The 19,288-nt window shown below is 37.1% G+C and overlaps 1 protein-coding gene across 2 annotated transcripts; it reads left to right on the top strand.

Moving 5' to 3' along the window:
- The first annotated feature begins 30 nt into the window (after positions 1-30).
- Positions 31-17,449, top strand: LOC105196759 (brefeldin A-inhibited guanine nucleotide-exchange protein 3). 2 transcript variants are annotated; one of them, XM_026135456.2, is made up of 22 exons: positions 31-187; positions 562-695; positions 1,191-1,325; positions 1,768-1,933; positions 2,201-2,330; positions 2,420-2,689; positions 3,343-3,576; positions 3,685-3,912; positions 4,227-4,600; positions 5,347-5,531; positions 5,596-5,758; positions 5,904-6,212; positions 6,302-6,524; positions 6,600-6,773; positions 6,950-7,358; positions 7,799-8,011; positions 8,084-8,966; positions 9,064-9,196; positions 11,233-11,461; positions 14,392-14,621; positions 14,846-16,409; positions 16,756-17,449. In XM_026135456.2, exons 1-22 carry the CDS (start codon positions 103-105, stop codon positions 16,897-16,899), a joined length of 6,615 nt encoding a protein of 2,204 aa, XP_025991241.1. In that variant the 5' UTR covers positions 31-102; the 3' UTR covers positions 16,900-17,449. The 2 variants fall into 2 exon arrangements, with proteins under 2 accessions (XP_025991241.1, XP_011161149.1); XM_011162847.3 differs by having other exon boundaries at positions 2,405-2,689.
- The last annotated feature ends 1,839 nt before the right edge of the window (positions 17,450-19,288 follow it).

Raw genomic sequence — 19,288 nt, 5'->3', positions numbered from 1 at the left:
TACATTCCTGGGAGTGCGCATGTATAAGCGAAGCATGGCGTGCATCGGCACTCCCTTCCGTTATCGATCAGTCGCGTGGTAGCGGTTGTAGCCCGTCGTGTCATGGAGGATCTCCTGCTGCAGATCATAAGGGAGTCGAACAATGCGAGGCTACAAAATTTACGAAAATCGGCGCAGGAAGCGCACGGTAAGCGTGTCATGCCTTCCATTTCAATTTAATTTTTTTTTTTACTAAACATTTTTGCACGTGAGTCGCTCTTATTCGAGGCTCTTTCATGCCGGAGACGTCAAGCGGACGTGACAGTCGCATCCCTCGCGATAAATATAATCGCATATGTACATTACGAATATTTGTTACCTTTAACTTGATTATATTCAAACATCTTTGCGCAAAGTTAAAAAATCATAAAATGTCTACTGCGCAAAACTGTTTTTTAAGTTTACGTCAATTTGAACATGCGTCATGGCACGATGCGACTGATGGTGCGTCAGTCATTGAACATTTCTCCCATATTTTCGGATTTGTCTCCTTTGTGTTGAGAACAATCTTTTTCCTTGCAGATTTTTTGGAGAAGCAGCAGGGTTTGTTGCGAGACCCACCGCACGAACTGCGCGCGAAATGCTTACATACGTTTCAGCTAGCATTGGAAAGCAACAGAAGCAAATTTGTTGCTTTTGGACTTGCGGGATTGCACGTAAGTAACACAATAAATAATGATCTTTTGTCAAAGAACATTTTCCCTCCAAAAGAATGCATTTTCTATGTATGAAAATGCGAATAAAGGGTCTAAACATCTACGGCGAAGACCCGTTCTTTCACGTTTGAGTCTTATCTTTGGCCTACTTTTCTTCTCGTGTACGTTGACCAGCATTGATGTAACCGCTTGTGGAAACGTATGTTCCGGAACTGTACGCGATAAAACGATAGATACCGACAAACAGCTGCGACAGTTAAAGCCGAGCTCCGTCGCTATGGCAGATGATTTTTAATTAGCTTTGATCGGACTACGAGAAGTTCCTTTGCAACTTTTAGAAAATTTGTGTTGAAGATTGAATATTGTAAATAGATTAATTACTATAATTAGTTAAACGGATTTAATTTATAATTAACTTTTTTATTAATAATTATTAATAAATATCTGCATTATAAATATATCATGTAGTCAATGCTGCAAAATTAAAATTTGTAGAAAATGTTAAGAGACGACAGATTCCAATCACCCTACGAGCCAGAAGATGATTCGTTATGGTTGCCTGCACAAATGTTGCATGCCATGAGCTCCATCGTCTCTCAATCCGATGACACACAGACGGACATGCTCAAGGTGAGTTTCAATAATTAAAATAAATATTTTAGATCGAGAATCTTAAAGAAGCAAATAAAATAAGAAAATTAATCACATATTAAATTGAAATATTTTAAATATTTTTTCACGGAAAGAACAATTTTATTGTGTTACCTAAAAATGTGGCTAAAGACAGATCGGAAAATTTTATGTTAAACTGTAAATATAATTATGTAAAATATAATTATGTAAATATAATTATGTAAAAGAATCAAGCATGATATTGCTGAATAAAAGTTTTGCTAACTTTTTAGCAAATAAAACAATTTGCTTAAACGTCCAATATATATTTTTTTAATAGTTCGATACAATTGTTTTTAGATTTGTACTTCAACAAAATTGTTCTTTTGTATTGCTTTTAGAACTACTTTAAAATCGTGAATTTATTCGCGGATAATGTTTTATCGTTTTTTTTTTCTAGGTTTTATTACAAGTCGCCTGCTCTCCTTATTGGACTATGAACGGCCGTTTGATCATCGCTATACTGACTACTTGTTGCGAGGCGTTCGAGAATGGCAATCAAGCTGTGCGTACAGCCGCACAGGCTGCAACCAGTCAAACATTACGCTCGTTTTGTCTGTTTTTAGGTAACACTTTTATCAGAAAAAAAAGAAATTAGCGCAACATCGTTGACGATGCATTTTGCCTTAGACAGTGATAATAGCTTCTACGGCTTCCAAACACAGATGTTTGGTCGATAAATTGCAAGATTGCGTGCCATTGACATGCGGGTCGAAGAATGCTATCGGCAAAATATTCCAACGACTGACTATACCGTTTATACTTGCGAATGCATCGCCAACATGGAATTCCAACATTCATGTTTATGTATTATTGTATTTATTTATTTGCAGACGAGGAGTGCCAGGAGATGGACGAGAATGCTAAACGGAACAAAAACGTGCGTGAGCGAGGTGTTTCGTGTTTCAACGAGGCACTGCCAATTTTGCAGTACATCTGCAGCAAATTGGACGAGGCCCAGAAGTAAAAATGCATCTTAAAAAAAAAATTAGTAACGTATAAGAGCCGTTACGTTTAATACTATTAGTAATGTTTAGGAAATCCTGTTCCAGCAACGGTAGAAACGGCAGCACTGTGGTCTTCCTATTGGAGTGCTTGCACACGCTCATATCGTCGCTACCGCAAAAGATTCATACCAACGCACACTTTACGACTTTCTTATGGCAGAAGTTCTGTCCCGCCTTGATAGCTTTTCTGGGCACTCCCCGCGTAGATAAGACCTTTACCTCCCGCGAGGGAAAAGAGAACGAGATTGGCAGAGGCTCCGGATACTTGGCCACGTCGTTGAGTTTCGACAGTCATCAAGCTAAAACAGTTTACAGGTAAAAGTGTAGCAAGTTCAGGATACATCAACATGTATTAAAGATGTTTTGTCTGAACAATACGAGCTAAAAGTTATCGAAATTTAAAAACTGAAGGCTTCACTAGAAAAAATTTTGGTTGCAAATGCCTAAATTTTGACCCTAAAACTAGCTACAAAAAAGAAAACAATGAAAAATTTTATTTATAATAATTTTTGCAACAAAAATTACTATATTTTTGGAGTTTTAAATAAATAACTTTTAAACAAGTAAGCAAATTTAAATAAATTTTTGCACGAATATTTATTAAAGTTTTATTAATATATGTAAAAATTTTGATTCGTAATTGATAATGCTACTTTACCATTCAGTTTGCAAACAAATACTGCAAAACATGATTTTATGTAAGAATTAAGAGTAAATAAAAATTAAATAACTTTTAAACCAATAAGTGAATTGTGCTCAAATTTTACACAGTTACTTAAACTTAACACTAGAACAGTCCATGAAATTTTTATATTTTTGGTAATGTCTTGAAATATGACTCATACATCCTTAATATCACAAGTATATAATACTCTTTACGATAATTTTTATATAAAACCTGTTATATTATTAAATATTTTATAAATTATATAACATTGCATAAAAAAACTGAAATATATCGTTTTCAGCATTGGCACGGAATTAGTAAGATTGGTAGGATGCGTCGGTCCATTGCGACCAGTTTTGGAATCGGTTTTCCATAGAATGTTGCTATATCCACCGCCGCAGCAGCGTTTAGAACCCTTGAAAGCATTAAAGGAATTACTGCGTAGTCCCAGTCGCATGGTTGATTTTGCTGGACCGTTACTTGTAGAAGAAGATCGGTCGAGCCATATACAAAGTGACATGGCACTAATGAGACTGTTAGTATTTTTTGCAACATAATAATTTTTGACATCTAATAAATAAATATAGCTAAAATAAAATTTAGAATAAGATCTCTTTTTCAAATTTTTATACATATATTTTAGAGCCATGGACTCGATAGAAGAATCGACAGCAGGTGGACTGGCTATATTGCACGCGAGTGTCTCTTGCGTTGTCGCCATGCTATCTGCGCTTCAAGAACTTTGTGAGGGCAAGGCTATTAATCATAATTATACGTGCACGATTAATAGTTTGTATGAAGATTTAGAATCCTGTGATTATCGCGGACCTCTGACTTATCAAAGCATGGCACGATTACCAAAAACATATAGGTAAGCACAACGATAGTAACTCATTAAATACAATAATTCTGCTATTAAATATAAATTATAATTATTAAATATATAAATTATTTGAAAAATTCAGTTAACAAAAACTATAAGTGTTATCAATACTAATTTATAACAATATATCATACGTCATATAATGTTGTTGATAAAAAATTATTTTTTTCAACAAATCATAAAAATTTTGTACTTTATTTAAATTAATATTGATAACTCTCTAAATTTATGTATACATAAATGTCTTTCTCATATTACATATACATGTAACATACAATATATTATAAGAATTTATTCCACAGGGAACAATTGGAATTAATGAAGAAAGGTATGGGTTCGGACTCTGACTCATCCGGGCATGGACCGTCAGAAGACGGCGATTCAACTGACACTGAAGGTCCACAAAACGAATCGGATGAGGTTCAAGAAAACAGTCATGACGATAACGATTGTACAACGGAGAATGAATACGAGAAAATGAGATTGAAAAAATTACCCAAGTGTCTTCATGTAGGTCGACAAGTGGCCGACGAATGCAATGTGGATGTAGAGAGACACAACGCCAGGCGATTCGTGAAAACGCTTAGATCCGATCTCATACCGATGGTTCTCACTTTGCGAAGTAACATAGAAGTGGACGAGGCGTTGCAAAACTTTGCATCTGAATACTGTCAAGGTAATTTTAAAATTAATTGTAAGTTAAGTTAAAATTATTAAAGTTAATATTAACTTTATTATTTAACTTTTAGTTTTTTAATTATCTAATCCTGCAAATGAATTACGAGGGTTTATAACGCAGTGCGATGCAAGAAGATCTCTCTAAAAGCTGTTGCGGTAATCTCGCATAGCGAGATTCCGCTCGCCTAAAGCACGCGTGCACGCCAGTTAAAGCCCCCTACTCGGGTCGTTGACTGCACGCGGTCACGTGACACTGACGCACGTGCTTGCCGTCTGGGCCGTCTCCCCACTCTCCGGTCGAGGACGGAAGCCACTCCTCGGCCGGAGAGTGGGGAGACGGCCCAGACGGCAAGCACGTGCGCCAGTGTCACGTGACCGCGTGCAGTCAACGACCCGAGTAAAGGGCTTTAACCGGCGTGCACGCGCGCTTTGGTTAAGCGGAGTCTCTCGTTGCGTAAGATTACCGCAACGGCTTTTAGAAAGATCTTTTTGCATCGCACTGCGTTACAAACTCTCGTGAGAACAATACGATATTAGAAACAAGAATACGATCTTAAGAATAAAATATACTTTGCACAGATATACTTATCATTGATGCAAGTGAACAGTTGTAATTAAAGAGAGCACATTTTATACTTAAATATAAACAAATAGCATTCAAGAATAAAAATATATGTGAATTAAGTATTTACATTTTTGTGTGAAATATTTATATATACTTGACAATATTTGTATATATTTTAGGGGTGTTTGTAGCTCAACAGAAGATGCAAGAACAAGCTGACCATAGTATAGATTCATGTGCGTTAATCACGATCATGAATGCTGACGGAATTTATCTGGCGACGTATGCAGCATTGCTTCTCAATCTGAAATTAATCCAAATAAATTATTATCATGAGGAAGGTCGGCAAATTCCAATCAGCGAGGTACGTCTAATCGCTAAATATTTAAATTCTATTCAAATTTATTTAACTTAATCTTATTTTTAAGGAGCGATTTGTGGAGGAGGTGCATGGATCGGGTGTGCTAGTTTATCTCTCAGCTACGTGGCTCTCCGAATTGTATCAACAAGTTCTCGCATGCAATTTACTTGAGAAGTGTGGTTATAATCCTAGCTCCACGGAAAATAACGCATTAGTTAATGTTCTCACGGGTATGCAGTGTTAAATTAATATTTCAGTAAAATAAGTATATTAACGAAATGATATCTTTTATAATATTTGAATCATAAATCATTTTTTAATAAAATTTCTATAATTAAAATTTAATTAATAAAATTTCTTTTATATAATTTGTAGATGTGGATGGCATACCTGGCAGTCACAGAGGCGGACAATTGCTTTCTGATTACATAAGATTGGAACGAGCTCAGCTTTCTCGAAGTGAACCAACTTCGGAAGCGGAGGCTGGCGCAAAACTGTCCCGAAGAGTGCTGACTTGTTGCTGGGGTAGTATGATGACGGTTCTCACGACGGGGCTGAATCCTCCTAAGGAGGAAACCAATAAAGGCATTCTAAACAGAGACGGTGGCAGAAGAGGAGTTAGAGACACGGTCGTCTTGGCGCTTGAAGGTCTTCATAAGGCTGCCACGTTAAGCAACGTACTTGGTACATATACTTTCTACCTTCTTTAATCAATTTTTAAAGTAGTTTTTAAAGTAGATTCTTCTTATCTTATTTCTTTCTACTTATTTCAGGTTTACAAAATCGTTGCGGTTCCATTTTTGCCCTTCTCGCGAAGGCCGCTTGTACGGAACAATCTATTTCGAAGATTACTCGCAAAAAGGACGTTCTTCGACTTAAACTGCAGAACAAAGCGACCAACCTCCACACATCTCACGCTCTTAGTATGGATGTGCTTCTAGGAAGAGGTCTGGAACTAGGCAGTCATGGTAGCGATTGTTGGCCGCATGTTTTTACGTGAGTGACACTCTGAAAAACAGTAACATAATTTCTCTTACATTTATTAAAGAGATCATTATCATTTGATAAAAGGTGTTGCCTGTACGTGAGCAAGCTGGAACATGACTTCTTCGGAAGGAATCAAAATCCTTCACTGCCCAAAGTCTCTCAGAAAAAGGAAAAGAAAGACGCTGCGAATGCCGATGCTAAAAACAGTCAAGATAGGCTTCGATTAAATTTCAACATTGTCGATGATGAGGAATCTTGGTACACAATTTACTTCTATATTACAACATTTTATTTATTTAATATTATTTTTTTCAAAAGTTTGTTCTTTAAGTAATTAATAATATGCCAATTGATTAATATAAATATTTTACAAAATGTCAGAATTCTGATATTTTATATTTATTTTTAACTTTTTGATTATTTCTTTTATATAGCGTGGACGTTTATAGTTTTCTATCGAGTCCCTACACGCAAAATCCCACTTCAGACACGATACCGGAGATTATTCAAGAATCAAATGCCGACAGTCAATTTAATGGCATTTTACCAGCGGACTATGCCGCCAAGATTATTTGTGTGCTATCACAGCAAGTCGATAGACTTTTCGAGGATGCGGCACTTAAACTAAATCTCAGAGCGCTTTGCTCGTTTCTCATGGCTCTCTGTAAGGCCAGCAAGGCCCAATTGTTCAAAACCACTGATGGCTGCAAAGACAATAAAAGGTTTTGGTGGAGACGAAATAAACCGAGGGAAAATGAGATGAACGTGTTGCTTTTGGCTCGTTTAGGCGAAGTTATGCTGAAGTGTGTAAAGAGTGGCAGGCCTTTGATACATATAATGGGGGTAAGAAAGCAGTATTTAATGTATGCAACCTAATAATTTACAATTATAATTTGAATGACGTAAGAATAATAATTAAATAATTTAATATAATTAAAAGAGTCAAGAGATAAAAAATAGAGTATCTTTTAAAAGGTATAAAACTTTTATTTAAAGAGATAGATAGATAATCAATATATTTCTACTTTGAAAATATATATTTTATTTAAAAAATAAGATGCAGACGTTTTGAGAAAAATGTTTTAATTTAACACTGCTTTAATGTAACTTTGCCTTTCTTTAAAATAAATATTTTTAAAATAAAAATACATCATATATCTATCTCTTTTAACATAAGATTAAATCATGTTAAAAAATACCTTATATTTTAATTTGTTATTGCTAGGGTCCAATATTCTCTTAATAATAATTAGTGATACATAAACAATTAAATAATTTTTTAGGTATGGACCATTTTGGGACCACACTTCATGGAGGCGGCTTGTCACGAGGACCGTAGTATTTCGAAGAAAGCCGTTCAATGCATTCACGATTCCATGGCGGCCTTGTTAAACGAACAAATAGAGCTTCCGCATTTTCACTTTAACGAGGCGCTTTTCAAGCCTTTCGAAAATCTTTTATGTCTCGAACTCTGTGATAGCGACGTGCAAGATCAAGTAAGCAGACATTCACGATTAAATTAAAGCTTATAAATTCAAATTTTGTTTAGAATGAAATTATTTTTTCAGATTGTCAGTTGCATCTGCGAGTTCGTTGAAACGAATCGTACGGAGATACGTTCAGGTTGGCGTCCGCTCTTCGGCGCGCTCCGAGTGGCGTCGGTCAACAATTCGGATTCGGTAGAATCAGCACCTTTGCTAGAAGTTTTCAGAGTCTTCCTCTCGACGGACAACACATTGGTCTTCGCTAATGCCGCCTTGGACTGTATTTTGTGCCTGCTAAAACACGTAAGAGGTATCGGTGACAACGAAGCTCAATCCGAAGAGACTGATAGCATCGATAGCGCAGAATCGAGAAGAATGCGACTCTGCGTGGAAAGTTTGAAGTATCTGCTGAGTTGCAGCGATATTCTGTCGTCGATGTATCGCATGCCGGCCTGCCCGATCTTCCATTCCGCTCAGCGAATTCAAGTCTCCACGATTCCGCAATACGTGGACCCAATCATTCCGAATCTCGAGCTGACCAGATTCGACAAGCACATCGAGTCGATACAAGAAATGATGCCGGATAAAGCGTACGACGCGCTGACTCCGTTAATTGACAAAGACGCTCATCCTATCGCTACGTTGCAAAGCATGGACAAGCCTAGTGGTATCCTCAGGGTCTGGTACATTCTTATCGAAGGCCTGGCAAGCGCAACTATGATCTGTCCAAAGCGTTATCAACCGCACACCCTGGAAACCTTATTCCATCTGTTGCGCGACATTTTGAACGTACCTGGACCGGCGTTTGGACTCTACTGCGTTAATCACCTGCTATTGCCTATGGTGCAAAATTGGCTGAGGAAAACGTCCAAGATCTTTCGCGGATGGGACAACTTTGCGCCCAATTTCAAACAGTGTTGCGGTCTCACGACGGATCTCGTGGTCGATTATTTGACGAACTTGCAAGGTAACGCGAAAAACATTGATCTAGAAGGTAAAGATAAGAAGAAAGTGTACGAGCGACTGCGGTTGCTAATTCGTTTGTTTGTGTAATCACTTTTTAGGTCCAGAGGTCGTCAGAAACGATGCCTATTTACCTGCCACGACGCTGATGTTGAAACAGCTTTTGTTAGTGATGGCGGAATGCGTGGTACAGCCTACGGAGAGCATAGCCCGTCTCGGTTGCGCTTGCATCAGGTAAGTCAAAAGCGTGGAGGACATTTCCAGCTCGCGACATAAAAGCCAGCCGAAGCAAGCCCGAGTAATTTGCTTGTCCGCTCGTTTGCTCTTTATTGCGATTCGCGCGAGCTTCGTTAATATTTACGCGGTTTACGCGGCAATGGTTTCCTGCGCATAGAAAATCGATGTTCGATGACATTAACGACGGCACGAGATTGCAGTAAAAGAAGAGAAAACCGGAATGTAATGGCGGTACCAAACGTGGTGGTTCTTTAACGGCTTGAAACGATGCCTTATCGCCGGTTATTTCGTAACTCAATTAGGAAAGCTGGATCATAAAATAAATGCCAAGGAATGGAGATGTAATAACTTTCTTATATAATTCTGTACTGTGATTGCGATAACGTTATTGTATTTATTATATTAGTGGGTCACGGGATTATATCGCGTCGCCATTTTCATGTTTTCGGGATCAGTGCATCGGTTAAAGGGGGAGGATCTATAAAAACTGATTCTAATTCCTCGTAAATTTTGTTCTAACCCATGAAAATCTATATCTTAAGGTTAATTATATTCAATTTGAGTAATTCCAGTTCAAACAAAGATATTCAGTGCGACGTTGCTTTTTTTGGATTTATTGGCATGCATTATTTAAATTCTAACATGTAAGAGCGTCGACATCAAAATACAAAAAAATTGGAAAATTTCTGGCAACCCAGAATGATTCCAGATTATTTTCCAATTCGACTGCCATAATTTTTTTTGAAGGTTTTTCGATATGTTATATTGATTTCCGAAGTAAACATGGTAACATTACCGCACTAAATATCTCTCTTTGAACTGGAATCACTTAAAGGGAATATAATTGACTTCAAGATATAAATTTTTATCAATTTGGACAAAATTTACAAAGGTCCAGAATCGACCCTATCCAGATCGTCCTCCTTTGATGGAATGCATTTCCCAGCGAACGTTAAGTTAGGTATATCGCTGTTACGGCGCGAAGTGTGTGTGTAAGATGATAACGAAGCTTGACAAGCTGTCTGGTGGGATAAAATAGCCACTGAAACTCGACACCCTTGGAGCGTCATGCTAACGACTGCACACGCTGCATCCACCTGGAGAGTCATTGGCGCATTTTCCCTGTATTAACGTGCACGGTGGACATGTATACATCCAACCGGACCGAGTTCGTAACACGATCCCGCGAATCAGTGCCGATCGCGAGGTATCGATGTACACGCGTTGTATGTACGCCGGAATTTAAAAACGGAGCAGGTCCGCGTACGCGAATGACGAATCGAACGGTATCCCGATCTGAAATCTTAGCGTCACCCAGTATAGGTAGACAACCCACTTCCACAGAATAATCCAGCGGATCGGATGATTTTGCGCCTGATCGCCGTAGCTATGAAAGATCGATGATTCAAGAGACCGCGCAGAAGGCGTTGGCCAACTTTATCGTTGACACGGTAGCACGAGAAATCTGATTACCGTTCACCGAGCGTTGCTCGTGTCCTTGAGAGACATTATATTACAGAACAACGCTATAGCAATGTACAATAGATTGTAGACAGTGTTAAAATGTTCTTTCGGTCACAAGTTTTTATTTATTAAGAGAAATGTATAGAAAAGATCTCCATTTTTCTATTTTATATTATATCATTGTTACGCTATACGTTACGTTATTTATCGCAAGTAAGCGAGGGTTGCCAAAACTTTTGCACTACTTTTTAGCTAAAGACTTGCAACTCAGAAATTATGAAAAATATTTTTAGTTCTTTACATCATAACATTTTTCCTTTCTTTTAGTAAATTTGTTCTTTCCGTGTATCAGAACGTAAATAGCATAAAAATTCCTGCTGTATCTAACAATAAGTCCCAAAAGTAAAAAACCCATCATAGTAATACTATATATAATTCTCAAATATCATTCCATAGAAATTGTACAAGAACCGCGGTTAAATTTTTGGGTGAGGTGATGCAATTTCGGTAACTTTTTCTTAACATTAAAGATTAGCAATTTACAAAGAAATTAAATTCATGTTTGCTAGACACATCCTCGTGAGCAGCGGACCACTTCTCACCCCGGAACAATGGGAGGTCTGCGGTGTCGCGTGCTACCGCGCCTGTTCAAATTCGTTGCAGGAGCTGCACCAGCTGACCATGGCTTTCTCGCCCAGGTCGGAATCTTTTTACGGAGACGTCGCCCAGGTGAAGGTCGCGGCGCGCCGAGACGCGACACCGGAAGAAACGGAACGGTTGCGGCAACTCGCCGCTCAGGTAAGTAATCCGAGATTTATTTTCGAGAGGTGGTAACACACGCCGAAAAAAATACCGACAATTTTCGTTGTTACTATTTGTTGTACGTTCGATGTGCTTTGTCGATGTGCCTTTTGTTATCACGAAACAGAACATTCGGAATATATAGACTCTGCCCTAACTCAAGAGAGAGAGAGAGAATTCATTTCTACATTTATCATTCACATATTACGATATCCAAATTGTTCTTGGCACATATCTCACGTGCTAAACACAATTAATTCTCGATCAAAATAATGTTATTTAAAGTAGATTAAAACTCAAAATTAAATGTAACAATTAATGCGATGCGGACAACGAGATGCGAAAATGTCGTACGTTTAAAATTTACAGTTTTTACGAAAGCTTTTATTATCGATCCCTATCATTTGACAGATGAGTCCTCATGTAGACATCTTATCACTCGATAGAGATGATTTTAGAAGCGCGTTGTTCATTGTGATGAAATGACGAGTGCGAGAGTGTGACATGCGATGAGATGAGAGAGAGAGAGAGAGAGAGAGAGAGAGAGAGAGAGAGAGAGGGAGAGAAAGTTAGTGAAAGAAAAGATAAAGATATAGGGACACAGGTGGTTCCCTCCTGACCTGACTTGCTCCCAGGTGAGCCAGCTGCGTGAGGTATTGACTGCCATCAAGAGGCAGAGCGCGGCGTCACTGCCGACGACGCCTTTCCAGGATTTGACGACCATTGAGACGACACTGATCGACCAGCACACTACTTCCTACCCCATCGGTTGTAGGCAGCACACGACACCCCCCGATTACACTAACACTACGACGAACACAGGCCCCCAATGGCTCTAGCCGACCACGGTAACTCACGTCATGGATTTTAAGAACGCTCAAACCCGGAGAAAAAAAAATAAAGATAATGTTATTGTATCGTATTGAGATTCACCATTTCGACCGGCAAAAAAAAGCGAATAACGTGGATAAATGTCCGACATCCACGTCGATTCGAGAGTGATTCACAGAGTCGTGGAGGCGTGCCATCGCATCGTCGTCGACAGGCCCAGTTATAGCATTCGCGTTCTATTTGAATCGAGAGCAATTTCAGATAAGCTCCAATTTTCAGCCTAAAAAATATTTTCGTATACCGCGCAATATACCTCACCTATGTATGCATTGAACACGAGTACTTTTTATATGTATGCTGAGCATATGACGCAAGCATAATCGACCGATCGCTTTCGATGTGTTCCAAGCTTGTTCGATATGGTTGATACTAGCGACAGAGTCAAAATGATTCCTATGTATTTTTGTACCGCTGGATAACTGTGTTCAACAAATATAAAGCTTTTATTATCAGCTGATTGACTGTTCACTTCACCCTTTACCTTGAACGAAAAGTCGTTCATTTGGAATACGCCTGTCGACGAGGAAACGCCATTCGATTCGGATCACCATGTTTTTTTTCAACATATGCACATGCTGGTAGAAGGCACGGGTTAGGCTTCAGAGGCGCTTTAACGAGATCCTTTTCAAAAAATAAATAAATATATAAATATTGTTATATTGCATATAATTTTCCGCAAAAAAAGTCTTTTAAATTTATATAAGAATTTAATAAAAAAATCTGTATTAAGATTTCATTAAAACTTTGAGTAAATCTTAATAAGTTTATAATATGGGACAAGGATTTAATATAGTCATAATAAGTCTTAATTAATGAGGATTAGATAAAGTTTTCCTGTGTACATATTCAGGAAAAAGAAAAGTATAATTAAATGATATTAATATGAGGAAGTTATTTATTAATTCTCAGTTTCCTTATCAGTTTTTATCACAAACATAATAAAAATTTTCTGCTAGCTAAAATTTACTTGTAAAATGAAGTTAGAGATAAAGTTATTAATCCCTAAAGTAAACAACAATTTCTGCTAGCTTTTACTTAAAAACTATCACAAATGATAAAAGAGAAAAAATTCCATCATTGTAGACTTCCCTTAACTTGCTAATTCATTAATTCGTACTATCAAATCTTTATTAAAATTTAGCAGAAAACATTTAATAAAATTATACTGTATACAACACTTTAATATGATTATGTATTACTAAATTAAATCTTTATAGGATTTTAATAAAAAATTGAACCCTTATTAAAATATTATTAATGTTTTATTAAAGTTTTAATAAAACTTATATTAAATTATATTAATCTCATATTAAAGATTTATTAAATTTTTTTTGTGGGTCTATAGAAAAAGAAATTAGTTATTAACTTTAAGAATAATTATCAACATTTTTTTCAAATTGCTAAAGAATACCTTACCGTAAGAAAATCAATATGGATAAATTCGTAATTTTTTTTTTATTTTGTTGAATTTACAAAAAAGGACCTCGTCGTTGATTGAAATATTATTTCAATTTTACTTGGCACGGTCTTGCGAATCACTGTTAAAATCCATGGCTTGAGTCCATGGCTAGAATTTCACTATCACATTAACGTGTAGGTATAACGGTACACGACACCGTATTTATAGAAGCTGCAGCTTTCGTAGTTTGCACACATTATCTTGCGATCGGAAAGAACTGCGGAGTCGTGTTAGACTGAGGCATACCGTTACTATTATTGTAATTAAGATTATTCTCATAATCATTCTTAGTTAATAATTACTGAAAACTAATAATAATGATTTTTTACTCATACTACACAGTAACATTGAATTAAAAATCTTTTTACATAAATTTTTTCAGTACATTATTACAAGAAATGATAAACATAATCTTACTTGCAATCAAAATATTACGAAGACTTAATGATTGCTTTATTGTAGCGTAATTTTCACAAAATTCACCAGATCTTTGAAGAACTGCATCATACCATACAATCAGAATTCTGCTTGAAACAAGTTTAGATTTTATAATGTATTCACGTGCTTGTGTCTTCAGGTGTTCCTTCTCGAGGAACAAACACGGGTCGAAGATGCTTTGCGATCATCTGACGAAAGGTCGTACGTGTTCCTTTTGTACCCTCCTGCCGTAGGCGCTACTCTCAATCCCGATCTTTACATCGTTAGAGTCCAGTTGCGTGCATTGGTAGTCGGACTTTTGGTACATCAGATGCTGCTTCATTGCATTGCGAGTGTTCTTCTTCAGGGTACCGGCCCCTCAATTTCAAGGTTCGTATATGTTCGCTTTTTGCATTAATCTATAACAATATATTAACTATTAGCAGCACATATATATTTTTTTTACGATATAACACCAAATAGTTGTTACGGAATTTGAATTAAAGTTGTCGATAGTTTAATCCACGTTAATAACTTGGATTGAAACTTGAAAAAGATAAACGTAAGATTATGATTTTGTAATGATTGACGCTCGAAAGAATATTTTTCTATAGTTTGTCTCACGTGATTCCACATTCGACGCCGTGCAGTTCGCCTAATCCTAACGCCAAACGGGGTTTCCTGTCTCATCTGAATCCGCATCACGTGGAGATTTTCCTTTCTGCCCTGGACTTTTCATACGTTGCCGCACTGAAGTTCGATTGCCGGCCGGGCTTGAAATTCTTAGTGCAAAAGGTGGCGAATCTCGAGCAACCGGCGAATCTATATCGCCAAGCGGCCGCTGCTTGGACCATTAAGATCATCACGTTGTTCGAGCTGTGTTTACGAGAAGTAGAGGAGCTTCACGCGAGTCTGGAATTGGTGAAGACGATTTTGGGCACAGGACTGGGCGACAGAGAATGTGTCTACGACATCAAGCATCGAAAACTCAACAAATATCTACGGCAACTCCGTACGACTTTCGATGAGCTTTGCGAGACTTATGTTGAAGTAGTTCTTGACGAGGACGGCAGGTACACCAAGGTCGACAGTTTCGCAGAGAGGAAGATATTCTTGCTGGTGGCGCAGCCCGATGATTATCCTGAGATTACTAGGAAAGAGCCCATTAATGGTCGTCTTGTCACCAGTACTTTCGTCGAGTCGTCGGAGAAAGAAGATACCAGTACCCGTCAAGATCAGCCTGATGGTGATGAGGAAGATGAGCAGGATGATCCGGACGACGTGTACAATCCAAACTTGGATGACGAGAGCGGCTTGGAGGAACTTGGAGCTGAGAGCGAAAATGATCCGAGACCTTTCAGATTGTCTGATCTGGCCGCAGAATATTCAACTGATTCTGGTCCACAGTCTGAACCGGAAACCGACGACTCTAGACCGGTGTCCAGATTAGGATCGGTCACGGAGAAGATTGTTTACTTCGATCGCTCGGGTGGAACTTCCAGCGAGGGTTACATTGATGCCAAATATAATTCCGCGACTCCGGCGCTTCCCAAGATGTATTCTCGTGACGACTTCTCTTACAAGTTTGATTCGCATTGGAAAACAGAGTCAATTTCTGTGAGAAATTCCATGGCTGATATGAAGACGCTAAATCGAAATTCGTTTTCCGACGAAGGCTTTTTACACAAAAAATCATTTTCGGAAAGACGTGGTAGCGATGTAGGTCCATTATCCAGGCGGAAATCTTTGACGTTTGTTATGGTGGCAGATCTTGAGAATGAAGATAAGTCTTTGCCGGCCGATTCCGTGGATTCCCGACCAAAGTCGGTGATGGAGGTGCGCAGAATACCCGCTTGGACGATGTCCGATGAGGGACGATGTCCTTCTAGCGAGCCTCGCGAAGCAGAAGAAAGCATTAAAGAGGAGGACAAAAAGAATTCTAAATCCTCACAGGTCCTTGACAATATAGATGAATTACTGCGCGATTATGAACGTAGTAAGCGTGGTTTTAGAATAAATCCCTTTTTGCGGGACGAAGAAGAGGCGTCTAGAGTCGAGAGTCAACCAATCGTTAATCAAGAAGTGCAGAGACGAACCGTTAATAAAGACAGCGAAGCTCATAGGAAAGCTTGGGCAGACACTTTGAGCACTGCATTGGAATGGGCTTTAGCTTTGCCAGTAAGTTTTTCTTTCTTTTTATGCTTAAAGTTAAATTAGTGAATCTTGTATTAAATAAATATATATTTATATTTAGTAAATGTTTTATTAATATTATTTAAATAAATATTTATTAAAATTTAATACTTTTCCCTCAGTATATTAAGACCTGTAATAATTATTTTCAAATTTACGATTTTTTTATTTGAAAAATTAAATAATTTGCAAAATGTTGCAATTATAAACATACATTTGTTTGGACAAATCATTAAATTTTTTAAATAAAAGAATCGTTGAATTTTTTTTGTGAAAAATTGTTGTAGGTCTCAATTACTTTTATATATATATTTTGTGATTCTTTTTACAGGATGAACAATTGGCACCGTTGCTTCCGGTTTTCGTACGCGGTGTGCGAATATTGACTAGGCATGCGGTAGATCAAAGCCTGAAACAACGTCTCTCAGCCCTCTTTCATCGTATCGCTGTACTTTATGGATTGACAAATAATTAATAGCGATTGAATTTAGGTACGCGATAGCGGCCTTAGTTGTAAGACTTTTCAAAAGATGAAGAAAGAATGATTTAACACGCTTGACTTACACTTTTCAAGTTTTTTATTATTACTGTGATAGACACGCAAAATCGAAAGAAAAAGTAGGAAGAAGATAGAGAATTTACCAAGATATTTTATTCGTAACTTTTGATCAATTAAGATATACTCAATGAGTATACAAGTATAAATTAAATTCAAAAAAAGAATACGATGTTTCTGTTATCATGTAGATTTCCATTTTTTTCCGTATATATACTGACGCGACGACACGTCGGAGACAAGGATTTTATTTACGATCCATTCTGCATGCACATCTCTCGATTCTCATTTTATGCTCTTTGCGCTTAACTGTAGTTTGCGGTACGGTCATAGTGATGGGTGTATCGAATTTTTGCTTCCAACGCGTAAAGCTTAAAAACACGAGCGACGAATGAAAGGTGTCTCGCGGCGAACGCGACACAAGTGATATGGTGACACTTCTCTGTTCACTTATCAAGATTTCTAAAAGCAGAATATATCATCATTTTTTGCCCAGTTTCCTTTTTTGCCCAGTTTCCTTTGCTAGTATAAATAGTCTTCTTTTTTTTTGTAGAAGAGAAGCGACAGAGCAAAGAATTTTGACGTTTAAAAAGTATTATATATTTTTCTTGCAACGAGTATTATATTTTATTGTACATAGATATTGTTGATATGAGTCGAATTAAGATAATAGTAATGTAAAATAATATTTTATGTTACACATTTCGTAAGCATAGTTAGTGTTATTTGCTGATCTAATTTATTTTTCTCGTTTTGTAATTGCTGTAGAGATTATAATTGAACGTTGATGTATATATAAGATATTATCCCTGATGTTTCTCTACGTATGGTATATTCCATAAATGTTGTAAATGTTGTTGAACATCAGATGGTTTAAATGGAAGGATTAATAATTGATAATAAAATGTGCCTATGTAACCTCTGTTTTTTCCCAAAAATGCATCTAGATATACGAAAGTTAGAGTGACTGGAAATAATGAGAAATCATTATATGGAATACAGCTAAAGCATGTCCAACAAAAAAAAAAATATATATATGTATATGCAGCATATGGATGTGAATCGTGTATCTCCAATAAGGTGTATGAACGTTAAAATAAATGAATTTTAAAATTCGGAGTTTTTTAGATTGTTGCGTGTTTTGTTTAGAAATATTGTGCAAATCAAGCATCGTAAACTCGAATCAAATCAAATTCTGTAAAATAAAAATAATATAAATCTATGATGTTGAAACAAATGTATGAAAACATACACACATTTTTGGGTAGTTTATAAGATTTAGAAACGATAAAAAAATTTCAGAAATCAACAATCAGGTAAGAGAATTGGCACATATTGATATAAAATTGGGCTGATAGAAAATAAACTAAATTAAACAAACTAAACAATTAATTCGTACTCGAATCATAGGTGATTCAAAATTCTCAAACTATTCAAATTGGAATCTTTTAGATTTGAAAACACATCGAATCCACTGTTATTCGATTCGAAGTAATCGCACACGTTAAAATATTGTTAAAAATTTTTCATAATAAATAGCAAGTAGTTTTCATCTTTCATTTATCGTCAAATTTTAATAAATACGGATATGTACTAGATAGATCCTCAAATAATATTTTATCAAGGAGTTAAAGACTGTTTCGATGATCGGAGGTCGTGCGAGTACCGCACGATTTATTTTCATCGGCCATGCTCGGCTGGTACCAAAGATGTCGACCATTTCCTGCGAGACGAAACGTATTTCAGTTCGTTTTAACGGACGTAGAAAAGGGCGGGAGACTCTCGTCTGCGGTCGACTGCGAGTCGAGTCATCCTCGTAAAGAGAGAAGCTTACGAGCGACGGCCGCCTTGGCTTATTCCGTGGTTTTATTCGTGACGTCCCATTCGCAGGACGCGTCGAGGCTGTAAACATCGCAACGAGTGAGGTGGGAGAAGAGTGAAGAGATCTCTCCGAAGTGTGAAGTCATTGAAGTAAGAAGAATTTTTCGTTTGTCTTTCCACAACCGTTATCAGCAATTCTGATAGTAATAACATATTTTACTTCTTTTGTTTAAAAAAAAAAAAAGAAAAAACAAAACGGAAATGCGCGGCTATTAATTTACACATTCATTTTGACGTCATTCAGTTGTTTGAAAATGCAGTGAAGACTTGCAAAAATTTGCTTCGTAAATGTAATTACTTGCGAGTAATTTTAATTAGTTTGAGTGGGATAGTAATGTTTCTGTTTGTCTTAGGCACTTTCCGAATAGTCTGTAAGCTTGTAGTTATTTATAGAAACAAATATTGTGGTTATATATTAGAGAAGACA

Source organism: Solenopsis invicta, chromosome 2, assembly GCF_016802725.1.
Source record: "Solenopsis invicta isolate M01_SB chromosome 2, UNIL_Sinv_3.0, whole genome shotgun sequence".
Taxonomy (NCBI): domain Eukaryota; kingdom Metazoa; phylum Arthropoda; class Insecta; order Hymenoptera; family Formicidae; genus Solenopsis; species Solenopsis invicta.
The sequence above is the reverse complement of the archived record's forward strand: the minus strand, read 5'-3'. Positions and strand labels throughout refer to the sequence as shown.

Coding starts and splice junctions, on each gene's coding strand:
- LOC105196759 (XM_011162847.3), top strand. CDS start 103: ATGGAGGATCTCCTGCTGCAGATCATAAGGGAGTCGAACAATGCGAGG. Junction 4,601..5,346: donor TGCATCTGAATACTGTCAAG/GTAATTTTAAAA, acceptor TATATATTTTAG/GGGTGTTTGTAGCTCAACAG. Junction 8,012..8,083: donor ATAGCGACGTGCAAGATCAA/GTAAGCAGACAT, acceptor TTATTTTTTCAG/ATTGTCAGTTGCATCTGCGA.